At 38.6% G+C, this 15,909-nt stretch overlaps 1 protein-coding gene across 1 annotated transcript in view; it reads left to right on the forward strand.

Moving 5' to 3' along the window:
• LOC149272611 (igLON family member 5-like) overlaps positions 1-15,909 on the forward strand; it is a 116,568-nt gene that overhangs the window by 25,758 nt on the left and 74,901 nt on the right. The window contains exon 2 of the mRNA XM_089506899.1: positions 4,030-4,174. Coding sequence (XP_089363025.1) covers positions 4,030-4,174 — 145 coding nt within the window. The remainder of the gene's footprint in view (positions 1-4,029; positions 4,175-15,909) is intronic.

The raw sequence follows: 15,909 nt of genomic DNA on the forward strand, positions 1-15,909 counted from the left end.
ATTTAAGAGTTTCATTAAAAGAAGCGGAATTATAATGGAAATTGCGTTCCATTTATCAGCCACTTGAAAAAAAAATATGCAGAAACTGCAATATGGACCCATCATTTCCAGCTTCAAAATTAGTTTTTTTTCAGTACATTAAGCCAGAGAAAGAGAGCCGGGGGCTGACGATCACGGATGGCTTTTATAGCAGCGATGTCAGGAGCCACCAGCAGGAGATCAAATGACCCCCGGGCCCTTTAGGGTCTTAGACTTCACAGCCCCCAATTTAGTGTCATATTAGTGATTTGGCTACTATAGGAAATTATGTGATCATGATAGATGACCATTACCTTGAATAAACTGGTAGCCACTCCACGACATCTTGGAACCCAAGATATCTAATCCACTTCTGGCCCATTGATGGATCTTGCCCCAGAAAGAGAGGTCACATCATACTTTGCCTGTTTTTTTTTTTGTGGAAATATGGCTGTTAGGTACATTCACGTAAAGCTGGTCACCTTCTTCACGAAAACTGGGAATGGAAGAGTTACGGATTATCTGAAAATATATTCAGAAGGATCACAGCCTGATCTCTAAGTGCTAGTAATGTCTCTTTCTGAGTTAGCTTATTTTGTATTCAGTGTTTTGATCTTTTTTTACTGATATTGCGTTAGAAAAGTGTTTGCGTGACCCAAAGTTCTATCAAACAATCATGTTAAAAGTATATTTCAACTCTGCTAGTACACGGGTAATTTACATGTATCACAATAAATTTAACAAATCTAAATGAATGCTACAATGCAGGTAGAACTGCATGGGGGGTTTTACGTGGCCATATCCCCTAGATACCTACAAGGCTTTTTCAGTACATGCTAATATTAGTTCTATAGATGAAAAATTGCTTGGCAAATTTACTATTTCATGACCACTTATAACATGGCGTCTTCACTGACCACAGTGGTAATGACCTTCCAGAGCAGAACTTGGGTCAAATGTGGCATCACCAAGGGATGGTAGGTTCTTCTAGACTTCAAGGAAAGAAGAGTTCAGGACAGTTCAAGCTGGCAAGGTCAAACCTTTCTGAAATTGTTGATCTTCAGTCAACTCTTTAGTTCATCCATTCTTGGTTCCTTCTGCCAATTCATATTCTAATGAGTAAATCTTCACCCTTTCAAGAGAGAGTTTTATGGAATGTCCATCTAGATCTATTAGTGCTTTTCAGTTCTTCAGTATGTATCTGAAATTTCAATGTATTTTTTTCTGTAACATATGTATTTGAATTGAGACTAGCCCAATCATTTTTTAAGATTGACATCTTGCTCATCAAAAAAAGGTGAACAGTGCACTCCTTGAATAGCTTCTGTGTTTTTTGGATCTCTTAAACCGGTCTTAGAACAGGTGTTAATGCCTATCACGTTGTGCTTTTGTCGATGTGTCATATCCATTAGGCAGAGTATCAAAATCCACTCAGCGCCCATAAAACTTTGTTAAGTCAACATAAATCTATATATTGCATTCACCTTGTATCCGATTGGAGGTGGGCCTAACAATATCTTGACATAAATGCTTTAGTGACAGATGTTCTAAACTCTTTGACAAGGTGAAATTCATACGTCAGCAAGTAAATGTCTTCCCTGGTAAAATACTCTGTTATATTTATACTCTAATATAATAGGATAGACCTTCAACACAAAAATGGTCAGTGAAGATATGGTAAAACCTGAGGTCCAACGGTCAATGGTTGTTGTGATGAGGACATGGGTCGTAGGGTTTGGATTCCACTACCTCTACACAGTATTCCACTACGTTGATTATGAATGAAGCTGGTTAATTTGCATTTATGAGAATGGGAGAATGGGATAGTATTGGTAGCAAGCAGCTACTTGCAGGCCTAGTGGTGCCTATGATGTCATCATTGCAACATAGCATCTTCCGCTTTCTGAAAGCCTTATTCAGCCAACTTCAGGACTGCCCCTCAATGTATACTTTGACTCTCTTTCTTGCCACCTTCTTCTTCTGCGGAAACTGGTCTTGCTCACCTTAATCCCCGTCTTTCCTAGTGATGTCATCTATAACCAATCCCTTGCAGGTAAAGGTTGCACAAAAGAGGTTACTATAGTAATTTTTAAGACTTTTCTTTGCCGATTGCTTCCAAAAAACCCTGTAGAATTCCAGATATTTCATCTGAAAAGTTAACAGTTTTAACATTGGTCAGCAATACATTATGATAATTTTAGACTGCATTGTGCTTAATGTTGTGAAAAATTAAGAGCGCTGTACACTTTCATGCTGTGTAAAATTGTTTATTTTAGGAGAGAAGGGGAGAGATTAATCAATGTTTTAGTGCATATCATTGCTGAGCCCAAAAAACCTGACAGAATTATCAGTAGATGTAGATCTCTTTAACTCGTGTGAGTAAATTTATTGAAGCTGAAGTGGCAACAAGACCAAAAAAACCTCTAATCACAATTTTCTTAGTTTTTATGGAGTATAAAGGGTGAGTTCAACTCTTCTTGGATTATTAAACTGCTGGAGTCCAGCCTTGGGCCATGAAGACCATGAAGACTCTTGTGGTCTTCTGAAAAAGTTTATGAGTTCCTCCTTGGAGGAACTTTCCAGATTTCAATGAAGCACCTTGGGTTTTGAGTCTGAAGGGTGAAGGACCCTGCCAAAGTTCTCCTTATCTTTATTAATTCATTAACACGAGAGGAGGACAGCTGTTTTCCATTACTGCTATAGAACCTAATAATTCTTGACAGCAGAGATCTTTTGATAGCTTCATAACTAACTGTCTGAAATAGATTATTCACTACTTTAAGCTCATCATTAAACCCCTTCCATTTTTTTGTAAATTAACTTACTAGTGATTTATTTTGTATCAGTTATACAATTGTATGTCTTGTGTTTACATTATATTGGGGTATAACAGCATAATGGTGAGAGAGGTCAACATATTTGACTCCTTGCCTCTATTTGGATAGCCTTGACTTATTTTCGGTGGCATCGCAAATAAAGACCTAGTTGAGTCACTCGGAAATATGTAACTCTACCTCTCTGTTCTATCTTCCCAATTATTCTACAGTTCTTTAGAAACACTTGATTCTTATAGATGAAAAGAGCGGCAGCAGATGCACAGACAGACTTACAATATGGTACAAACACAGACTTACTGTGTGACGGGAACCTCCGGGTCAAAAAATGGGCTGTTTTTCGCCTGTTATTTCCACAACAGAAACCAGAGGAGGTGGAAAAAAAAAACCTGTTTTCTTTATTAAGTAGAAAATGGATGGATTAGGAGAACCAACTAACCCCAGATGGAAAAAAATAAACTTAAAGCAAGCATTATTCAATCATTTTCCCCCAAAACCTTGTCTATCTTTAAATATTCGGCAGGACTCCTACCACTTGTTATTGGAACATTTTCTTCTTACTGAAACGAGCAAATGTTACCAGGGTTTAAGGAATCAAATTTACCAAAAAATGCTTTTTTAAAAAAAAAAAAAAATTGATTGGTTCTAGGATTGCTACCTCTCTTAAGTGACACTTTAACCCTTCAAACACTGGTGAGGAATGTGTGGGGAATGCGACTCCAAGAGATGAAGATGTTGTATTTGACTTGATTTCATTAAATTTTTCCTACCCATTGTGACGACGTTTAAATGATTTATGACGCCTTTATTAAAATTTAAATTCCCTTCCTATTCTACAGAATTATTTTAAGTCGCTTGGATTTTGCATAATGAGGTCACGAACTCAGAGTGCGTGTGTCAACTAAATAGCAGAATGATCCATCGTGGCAAGAATTCCTCTAGAACTTTCCGAGAACTTAAAACGTTTTCCGAACAGAGTCCGTAGTATGTTGTCCATGTAACATCATCCGTCAGAATAGTAAAGAATGGATAACTTTGCGTTAACCAACTGTCAGGTCGTCGAGGGGGTAATCGGATATAAAATTAAAAATGTCTGAAATTTTGGAAATGTGCAAAATTTAGGACTTTCTCTCCTCGATGATCTCTAGCTGAATTTACCCTTCATGTACTTGTGTAGATTGAGAAATCCAGTGTTTTCTGTGCTCGCCAAACTCTTTCAAAAACCATAACAGAAGATGGTGAAAAAGGCAGCCATTTTGTAATATTGATTATAGTCATCGTAATGGCTGTCGGTGAACCAGCCTACTATATTCACTATTGCCGTAGGTGTCTTCATCAGGAGTACTAGAGTTGACACGCCATCAATCACCAAGCATCTATTAGTAGACTCATAGGACTTTCATTTGTCCAAAGACCCTACTACTAAGCAGACTCCCTCAGACCTACGATCCCGTCGCTCTATGACTACTTACCTCTACATTTATAAAGAGCGAATTCTTTCTATGTGGAGCAAACTCCATGACAACCAATGGACCATTTCTTTATATTTACCTCTTTACTCCGACTTTACTTTTTTTTAAAGTACAGCCCTGGGTAGCTTAACATTTGTGGCTCCCCGAGCGAAGCTTGTATTATTTTGTGCAGCCAAAATGACTTTGATGTATTTTATTGCCTACGCAGAAGCCGGTGCCCAGGCCTCGCTTTTGAATCCAACTTCCCATTCCGAACACGACTCTTGTAATTTAGGAGGTGCAGGACCTGAGGCACGCACCCTTAGTGTACTCAGCGGTATACCCATAGGCTTCAAAGCGACACATATGGCTAAAATCACACCACTCACGGGAAATAAAAGAATTAGTGGGAATATTGCCAAGTACCCTCAGGCTCTACAAATGCTGTGTTTTGGGTTTTTTTCTTTTTTTTTTACTTTCCTAGCGAAATTAGCTATGGCTTTTTCCCCCCTCTGGTGGCTTATAAGCAAATACCTCTTCCTATAATATGCTCATTGGTTTATGCGTGTGATATATACGGTGCTGTTCCACCAACTCTGCGGAAATTCAACACTTTTTTTGCAAGAAAAACCAGCATTAGAAACATAATTTCTGAGAAATAATTTTTAGCATTTTTTTCTCTCATTTACATTATTTCAGGGAATGTGTGTCATGTGATGCAGACGTAGGCTGTCACAGGTCATCGCCCTAAAACATTCTGAGGATTTAGAGGATAAATAATATGGCAGATGTGCTTAGGTTTATTTGCTTAACATGCTAGAGAGCTACCGAAAAAGGGGAACAAAAAATATATATGAAAAAAAATAAAAATATATATATATATATATATATATATTAAAAAAATATAAAATAAAAAAAATTAACCAAAAATTAGCACATAAAATATAAAAGTAAATTTAAATGTTTGTAATTATTGCTCAACACTATTTAAGAAGATCTGTTCATGGTTTTGTTAAATCCTCTTTCTTGCGCCCTAAAGATGGGGGGGGTCAACGTTTATTGGGCACATATTTAACCCTGTGGTTGGCTAAACCCGCCCAAATCACTCTAAACATTGCTTTGGTAACATCGCAACTCCAAAATGGCCTACAAAGTATTTCATTCTCCCCACTAGTACTGGTTATACTGGTTTAGAACTTTTTCGGAGAACACGACACAGATAGTTGTGTTTGTTGTCGCTTTGTAATAATTGATTTGAAGAATTCCACCTTCCTTTGTGAGAACGTTAGCCGCTGAGTGTCGGTACAAGGGATAGATGGCTGGGGATTTAAAGGTGAGGGTGACAATTAGGCTGCGTGTTGTACACTGTTACTTCTGCTGTATAATACATTATGTCGCACTTCGCTTTTCTCATTAGATCTGTTGCTGTGACTGCTTACGAAGCGATCTTCATGTCACAACGATACATTTTGAATGTATCACAGAGAGAAAAGCGAGTTCTGTTGTGTTCTGTGTATGACGGGACCCAGTGGGGTATTCTGACCCCTCTGCTGCATAACTGGGGGGCTCCCAGTAGGATCGCTGTAGCAGCACTGTCCAATGGCAAGATCTCCCAAACCGGCCCATTAACACTAGGAGGACCTTGCATAGTTCTTTTCTCATGACATTTTGTGCCCTTAAAAGGTAGTGCGTTGGGATATGATGTCATAGTCATAAGGATGCTGGTGCAGAGGGGGGGGGTTCTGGTGACAATGTCCTGGTTCGGCCTAGGGAGGTGCAGAAGGTAAATAACCCTCAAATGTACCTGTTTTTCTCTTATTTTAGAGCACGTGTGCTATTTTATCTTTTCATAATGACAACATCTGCTGTATGCTGTTAATTCTGCCTCATTAAAGTGCCTTACATGTACATGTTTGCTTCTATTAGACCATCTGAGGTTTTGAATGGTTATGTGACATTTCTAAGTTGGGCCAATTTGGGAAAGGAAGGCACAAGGTAACTGTTACAATGCCGGGTTTATCATGGCATGGCAGCTTCTACCAGCTCGGCCTGTTTTCTACCATATGCAAGCTCGTAATAATATTGGGGAAACCTCATCTATAGCACACGTTGCTGCATTATTCCAAATTCCTATCATGGAACGTGAAGACTAGCTTATTATACATCTTTTGTACACTTGATATGAAAGAGGATACAAACTGCTAATATTTAGAACCTGGCTATAACCAGAACAATGTAAGTTCGTAAAAATTAAATGACGACGTAGCATGGACCTCCGGCATTAAAGGGTCAAAATCAAAGGTTTTCATATAATTGGATTGTATTCCCCGTCTCTCTTTAGGACAGCTTGGTGGGCAGGTCCTACAATCTGTAACTGGCACCAGCAAGAGCATCTCAACATTTTAGGATAAACATCAAATCCTCCGCCGTCCCATTATTGGTGTGACGTGACCATCAACCAGGTGATCAACCTCAACGTCTTTTGACCTTGGGCGAACCTCCGCCGTGTTTTGTTTATCCAGCCACATGTTACTAAGACCTCTGAACAGATGCAAGCTGAGAAATGATTAAAGCAATAAGGCACTCTAAAGCCAGACGTATGATATTTAGCGACTGGGAGGAGCACGGCATATTCTCTTATTTACAGGGAATCGATATGTTCTGTGTCTTGGTTAGAAGCCATGAAAACAAAACCGCGTAATGTAAAAGATATTGTGTTAGGGGGGTTTTACAAGGTCCCTGGGTTCTGTTTAAGACATTTTAATTCCTACATGTCAGCAGTTTCCATAAACTTTACAAATTCGCAGACACTGTACTTATAATTATAAGTCTCTGGGAGTATAGAATAAAGCAAAATGATTCCAAACTATAAATGAGGCTGGTATTCTCGTCTATCCCTTTATATTGTCTATTGTAATAGTAGACTAGGTAGACCCATTTTGAAGAAGAAGAGAAGTTTGCCCCCCCCATATTTAATTTTCTTATCCACAGTTTGTATATTACCTATGGGTCGGGTCTGCCCTGCATGGGCCCTTTCCAAAAATATTTTGTTTGTCTTACATTATTATTCCGAGGATGTTTCTAATCAGCCATCCCTTATCTATTTTGTATCAAAGCCAGGAACGTCAGGGAAACCTGATGGGCCAGTTTAGGACAGGAGAACGAGCTGACCAAAACATGACATAGGTGGCAATTGGTGAGAAGTAGATAGATGGAAGTACTTTCTCCGATGCATATCCATAAAACAAACTGTCTTGAAGGCTTGGATTTTAGATTTCATACCCTAACGCCTTCGAGAAAGAACCCAAGAATTCTTAGATATCACGCTGGAGAGTGTGCTTGGGGATCTATGGGAAGTCAATCCATTTCTGATAATGCTTCTGATGACATAAAGTTGTCCTAGAAGAGAAGCACACAAAATATGACCTTCTGGCTACACTTGACCTGCCTTTCACCAAAGAGTAGACCATCTGACGTTTACCAGGTTAAGAAATATTACCAGTAGGAGCTTAAAAATTAAGTAAAAAAAAAAACAACAAAGGAGAAGAAAAGAGAGATAATAGAACTGATCCTTATGATATACATGTCTTCTTCTCATAAAAACTCTGGTTTTATGATCGAGCAGAATAAGGCTTCCGTTGAATGACCTAGAACATCACACCAGCTTAGTTGGGAATTGGGATGGAATTCCTACCCCATAGAAACTATCCCTAAGGTTTCTTCAGGCAGTCATGTCACAGATTGTCACATGTAGACAACATGATGCTCTAGAAAAGTCACTAGAAATTAAAAAACTAACCACCACAGATCTTACAAATCGAGCTTAATCCTTCACACAACAATCACAACCGTGTTCCATAATTGAATCTAGGTAAACCTGACAATTTCATTTTTTTTCCGCTGTTATAAATTGGTTGAAAAATACAAATGTCTACATTCCTAATTATAAAAGATTAGTTACTAGATTGGAGATCTCCAAACGTCATTGTCCTCTGTAGCTGGATTAATTGTAGTACAGAAAAAAATTGAGTGGATCAAAAGAATATTAGAAATCTCACATCCTTTCAATCTGCAAACTCATTAGCAGAAATATAGATTTTTATCCTGATCTGTGAACCATTTCAGGAGATTGATTTAAGAACCGATTTCTTGCATGTCTAGCAAAAAGAAAAAAAATTAATCTGAAAGACGCACATCCATTTTGTGACGCCGAGAAATGTCAACGCCGTAGAATAATAACTGTCAAAATGGGAAGTGATGAAATAACAAAAAAAATTAAGGTCCATCAAGATCTAGCAGTACCAGAAGTTACTCTCGGGCTCTCGTCTGTCCCAATGTTGTATGTCTTTTTAACAAAATTTTAATTGATAAAATCACAACGGCCGAAACCGAGTCTTGTTAGAAACAAATGTCACCAGCTATGCTAGGATGAGGCAAATGAGGGGAACCGTGAACCATATCGACCATGTTATTTCAGATATATGATGGTTTGACTCTACTAGTAAAAAAAAATTGGGCAAAATGTAAGATCTTCCAACCAACGTAGACACTTTTGCTAAAAAACAGTGTTTCCAACAGGGGCTTCCATGGCCAATGACCACCTTCTACTCTATAAAACCTAATTTTATTTTGAATTTTATGTTTATTGAGGATGAATATTGACAAAAGTCCTACAAAAACTTCCCAGAAACCAGATTTTTCTTTGTTCTTTTTCACACTTGAACGGAAAATTCTAAATTTTGCAAAAACACCAACAAATCTTTCTTCGCCGAGTCTTTGCTGTAATTCCCACATAAGGCGTATCCACAAAAGACAACATTTTATTTTACAAGCTCCACGAAAGACAGTGGTATGGTCCATTCTTACAGCTCTACCCCTATTAGTCCAAAGATCTAAATGTTTCTCATTATTGTCTTCTGTGGTAAATTCGGGTCACAAACCGGTCACAACTTTTACAGTTGATGGCGCTTAATGCAATACAGGAAAGACTATGATCCCTGCTTCTCGGCAACGTCCAGTCTACTACTGGGTCGAGGGTCTACGTTATCATTTGTCGACGGTGTTCTGTATCTATCCACCTATTCTTTTGTTTTATTTTACCTACCGTACTTTAGAACTCTTAGGAGTTTCCGGACTCCAACGTTTCTATAATTGCTTTATAGGATGACAATTTCTGTAGGTTTGGCTATCAGTATTCTATCCTGGTACAAATTAAGTGATGGAATCCGACTGTGTAATCGCATTTGCAGGGACAGTAAAATAATGGGTCTCATCCCAATATATCACTTAACCTCCGTGCTGTGATACGGATTGGGGCATCTTCCTTAATCCCCTATATGCTATCAGTACATTATGGCGTGGGCAGGAGAAGCCAAGCGGGAAATTGTACAGCAGGCTAATGTTAATCTCTTCGGTTATCAGATATTTTGCCTTCCCAGACAAATGGCGAGGTCTTTAAGCGATTGTTTCCTTGTATATGCACCTTTTTTTCCGTTAAAGGCCTTTTAACCAATTTTCTGCTAGAGGAGCTTCCTCAATTTTGTGCTAAATTAGTAAACGAGCAATTTCTATCCCGAAAAAACCCTTTCTCCCAAAAAAAAGATGCAATTAGTCGTAGTCAACGGAGGTCAGAGGGGTTAACTAATTATTTTGGTGGAACTTCTACGGAAAACAATGATTAATTGTTTCTCAGGTCCACGGAATGAGCGCTGCTTTACATGCTAATGCGCTGCAGAGCTCCACGCTTCCCACCGAAAGGTAGACCTGCAGAGCGTCTTAAGTGTCGACACATGAAAGCAGGTTCTAATCTGTCTATATAAATTACTCCGCGTGTCGAAGAATTTAGTTTATTAACGGCAGGGAGAATTTTTTTTCTTTTTTTCAGTTTAATCCGTACGGTGCTTAGTTGATCCCCCTAGAAATACGTCAACTACCCTTTGAAATCTTCCTTAGAATCCTTTTTGAGTATTTCTAGACATTTGAACTATAGTTTTTTTTTCTACAGATGCAGAAGATAAGGTTTTATATCAATTGGTTCATTTCGTCTATTTAAAAAAAATTAGTTTTTTTTTAAATATTTATCCCGAAAAAAAAACCATTTTATTCCTATTTATTTTTCTTGTTTTGTTTTTTTATTTTAATTTCTTAAGTACTGTTGGAATCTTGACAATGTAACTAGGTTTCTACCCCACAGAAAACTCATTGAGATATTGATTTATAATGGAGCTGCTAGTCCATATAAACTTGCGAAAAAGTTATTTTAGTAAAATTTGGGGTTTTTAACCCGGCAACAATGACGCAGCTTCGTTTATTAAAAATATGTTGGAAACGGTTAACGTTTTTTATGGGCGATAACGCTGACTTTTATATATTCCGGTCTGACTGTTGTGCTCATGGCCAGATTGACGAGAAATGCTCGTGTCTCATCCGTCCTCCTCCCCATGTCTCTCCATCTGTTTCTCCTTATCGTGAGACGAGTGAATCGGTGAGCAAGGATTTAGCTCACACTTAATGCCTATGGCCCCTGCAAGAGCCCAGGAAGTTGCTGTTATCCTACATATATTTAGGGAAAATGATATTATTAACGAAAGAAGGATCCAATTACCTACACAGCTGCCCCGACGCATCCTCCTGTAACTAGAGGTTCTTGAACAATGTCCGAATTGCCCTCACCGTCTCCCCTAAATTCACTCTCCTCTCTCTATCACTTTGAGTAATATAATTTGTCTTCCTTTCTCAGTTTCTTTTATCTCTGCCCCCTTCCGCTTGCTTCTCTTCCACTCCCTCCCCACCCTCAGCTGTGTCTCCTCTACTTATCTTCCCCTCTTCCTTCCACCTTGTGTTTTTATCTTGACAGCCCTCTGATGGCCTTATTCTTGCTAATCACCCATGTGTTTACATGGCCCAACATGCCTCTGCTGCAGTGCAGATAGAGCTGCAACTAACCCTTTCAGCTCGGAGCAGACGTTTAGTGGATTGCTGAACATCTATTTGTTGGTCTGTAGACCTGGTGGAGCGAGGACCTTGTCACCTTCTGCTTCAACCGGACACATGTCCAACTTATTCCATGTCACGTCTGTCCACTGTACATAGCGGCATAAAATGGCCCTTTCTATATATGCTTATAAATGTAATGTTTCTAGTCATCTTTCTACGCCGGGGACCTTTGAACTTACTGCCCAACATTGTGATCCCTGGAGCTAACATTCTATACCAGAATCATCCGACAATTCTTAGTATTGAGGGGGGTATACCATTATGTAGCACATACTAGAGCGACACTTTATTGGATTCATCGTGTGATGACACAGAAATGGCTTAAGCTCTATAAAGAAATCCTGATGTCCCACGGACCTCCTGTTAGAGAGTGGTGGTCTTGTTGACATGCTGGTCAATGGATATCGTGAACAGTTGATTAAAATGGCGTCTTTGTCTTTCATGTAGGCATTTTACGTGTTAAATATGGGCACCTTGGGCATGCGTCTTAGAAGCAGTTTAGAAGCAGATGCTCTGCGTCTTTCCAATAAACCAAGCCTTAGCTCAGAAATATTGATCATTCCGGAGTATTTAGTTTGATGTGGTTGAATTAGTACCCCGTCAAAGCCCCCTCCCCCACTATTTGCCATGATACATAACCCCAGATTCACCTGCAATCAATACGTAATATTTCAAAAAGTGGACTTGGAATTTTATGTCAATTTTTATTGACTTTCTTATAAGCCATTAACATCTTTTCCCATGATATTTCTACTGAGCTGTTTTAACCATTTGTATACCATAAGGCTTGCAAATTCATGAGCAATTAACCATTTGAATTCCGAGAGGATCAGGAACATGACACAAACCATCAAATGACACTGTTAGTGATTGACACAGTTTATGTTGATGTTCCGCTTCCACAAACTAATAATTGCTATTATTATTCTAAAATAATAATTCTAAAATACTAAAATAACACAGAACCTTTTTTTTTGTTTGTTTTGTTTTTTACTATGGTGACAGCCTATCAGGGCCTGCCCTTGTTTCACATGACAATTAAGCATTCCCTGAACAAATAAACAAAGCAAAATGTTTACAGGTGTAAAGAAGTACTTCCAGGGAAGAGAGTGTTGAGAAGAGTAGATGGAACAGCACCTTTTAATATTCAACTCTTTATGTAGATCTAGAACTTTAAGGTTTCCTTAAGCAAAGAAGCATCAAAAGATATCTTATTGTGCTGTAATGGTTGGCTAGCAGCCTACTAATATTAACAAGACTATAAAATAATCTTTCCCCAAAATTCAACGTTTTCATTATTACGTTAGTCATATTACGCTCAGTTCCAAAACCTATTTTGTTTTAAGTTTCGTGGAAATTCTGTAAAGCCGGCCTGAAAGATGTTAGCTCTCGTTTGGTGAATGTGAAGAATCTAGGCCATGGAGTTCTCAGGCATTTCTGCCTTTGATGTTTGTGAAACTGGTGTTAATCTATTCTTAGATCTCATTGTCACTCTGGGCGAGTTGTATTACTTCCCCCGAGCTTGAAGAACCCAAATTTAACTTGTATGTTCTTTGGAACATACTTTGGAGTGAGGATTAAAGCAGATGTAGATATGTCTGAATTATCTGCCCGATTCCAGAGATTTAAGACACTGAGAAGACTGGCTCGATGGTAGAATTCCCCTCAATCCGTTTCTTATCTGCTTACATTATAATTTAAACGGAATTTATCATGGAGTTTATCATCGACCGTAGAGATGCTTTCTGGCGGACCGCTGAGCACAGTATATTCTCGTGTCCTTCTAGGTAGTTGTCCTAATGTCCTGAAATCAATATTTTTTTTCCAAAGTTGGCACAAAAATAGAGAATTGGAAAATAGATTTGAGATTTTCTGTAGAACCTCATCAGAGACATTGGGCAACTAGTGGTAGCGTTGGGTTTATAGTTGAAGGGATTAACAGTTAGCCAAGAGGTGAGGAACGGGATAATCTTCACCTTGAGATGGTCCTGGTCAAATAAACTATAGGTCTTTTTTTGACCTATGAAGTGAAGTCAAAAGAAAATCTGGTAACCCTATAAATCCAAGTTATGTATTAGTGGTGATATCTCACCTAGAATACTGTGAACACATGAAGGAACTCTATTGTTTCTCCTGAAGTTCACGGCTGGACCTTCAGAAACAATGTTTTTCCGAGTATGTTCCACTGAACACATGGATCTCCAGCGTTCTCCGCTCAACCCCAACGCTGGCCATTAGAACTTCAAGAACTGTCCCCTTTCCCCGATCCTTGGACAACTTCTCCGGTCCTCCGACTCACTTAATGCTTGGACGAGGACAAGGACAGTTATTAATATAAGTTCTTCCCAAATAAACAACAATTTTGGAAAATTATAATTAACGATCAATGTGAAAAATGTATCTCAAACAATGAGTTTCAGAATTCAGAATCAACGATGATTGTAATGGTCTTCATTGTTCGCTCGTGTTTGAACAGTAGGGTGACCAGATGGTTCCTCTGAACGGGGGGCATATACAAGAATGCACCATGCGGCCTACGATGATTTCAATGCAACGCAGCAATGTACATTTTCCATATGTGTTCCCGTTTGGAAGGGAAATTGGTCACTCTGGTATCGCAACAATCGGATCCATGTAAACATAACACTTTGTCTGTAATATTATCACAAAGGACAGCTGCTTATTTATTTTTCACTTGAGATTATGGTTTTCGTCGGAAGAGCGCTAAAAAATGCAAAATGTCTGCTAACCGCGGTCTCAGTATGCTAATTTTGCTAATAAATATGAGATGATTGCAGCTGTTCCCGCCAAAGCGAACGGTGGCAGGACGATGTCTACAAATTTAAAGGCAAGTAGGGAAAACTTGTTTTTTAAATATAGTTTCTCCTTAAAACAAACTTGTCATTTAAAAATAATTTGTATTAATATATATATAAAAAAATCTGTATGCTGAGAATTTTTCCCGATATTTTGATAACGGTTCTTTGTTTAAAAGAAAAATATGAAGAACAATATAAAGAACTAAAGTTCTGTTTACTTCTCCATTTTTAACACTTTGTAGTTAACCCTCAATATTTATATACTATTTCTATATACTGAGAGGGTGGTAGATAACTGGAACAGCCTCCCGGCAGAAGTGGTAGAGGGTAATACAGTGAGGGGATTTAAACATGCATGGGATAGACATACGGCTCCTGAATCTGAGACCAACGACTGATTAAGGTTTGAGGAGAAATGGGCAGACTAGACGGGTCAGATCCCACGGCAAATTCTATGTTTCTTTGATGACATCATAACACAACTCTGCTTGCATAATGCCCACAGTAGCACATGCGCAAGTGCCATTCTCCAGGCTATTAAGACAGAAGACCCTCTTGTCAACCAGATCGAGACAGTCGGCAGTTATATATTTCATGTAAGCACCTGATTTCCTCTCCTCTGATTAATTTCATTATTCATAGTGGGTTTTTTTTCTCATTTTTTTCTTTTTGTTTCGAAACTATGATGACCTTCAAGGAAAAGATGGGTAATTGTATTCACTTCATTTCTCGGTAGATTATTCTCTTCGGTGAAAAAAAAAAACCAACCTAAAACCAACTAAACAATTTAAGAAAAAATCCGTAGCCTACTATTTACTTTCTACTGATTAATGTGAAGTCATTTCGGGTGACGGCTCCAATTTAATTTCGGTACATCAGGAATTATACAGGTTGTCTCGCGATACAGAACTTTACAACGGGTACCCCCTACGGAAAGGTCCATATCTCTAATTCATTTAATTCCAGGCAGATACTTTGTAACGGCGATTGGCGAGCGCTGCCAGCCTAGTGGTGATTTAGATTTTAAAATGAAGGCAATCACATTCTCACAAGGACTTATCTCGGAGAAACAGACTCGTGTGAGGTTGCATTGGGTCTGTTATCCTGGGTTTGATTTGAGGCTTTCCTCTGGCAAAAAAAAAAAAAAAGAATTTTTTGGAGTCAGATTCTTTTCTTTTTTTTTTGTTCTAAATTGTCAGGTTTTTTTGAACGCATCTGTCCCTAATGTAGCTGAGAGCCTCGGTAACATTAATTTTAGTCCATGGAGCACAGAGAAGTATTCTGAGTCATATCTTCCCTCTTTTCACTTTTTTGTTTAACGGTGAAGGATCTTCTTGTTTCATAATAAAAATGATGTGCAGGGGCAGGTAAAGTGTCCATGCGAGGTGTCCATGGCAAGTGTTGTGAAGATCCATAGAATATCGTTAAATTGTCCACCGCAGACCCCAGTAAATGTCCACCATGAGCAATGTTGGTGCCTACCCCTGGTATCGACTTCATCTGAGAAAGGTTATCTAAGACCAGGAACACTTCTCTACGAATAATGACCTCACCACCATCACCACCAAAACACAGTTAGTCGAGAACCTCCAGGAGTGGGGTCCAAGTCCCTATCATTCTCTGCCTTATGGACGTATGTTTTTTTAAGTTATTTTTCCAAACCTTTATATGTCCTTTTCCTGATGGTCGAATTCAAGAACCCTGTATGGAAAATATATTGTAATCGATCCATTTTATCCAGTTATGCTGGTGAAATGTATAATCGTCCTACTCTATTAATCTCATTTAACA

This window comes from Sceloporus occidentalis, unplaced genomic scaffold (assembly GCF_023333645.1).
Source record: "Sceloporus occidentalis isolate IW3139 unplaced genomic scaffold, rSceOcc1.0.p SCAF_432, whole genome shotgun sequence".
In the NCBI taxonomy this organism is placed as follows: domain Eukaryota; kingdom Metazoa; phylum Chordata; class Lepidosauria; order Squamata; family Phrynosomatidae; genus Sceloporus; species Sceloporus occidentalis.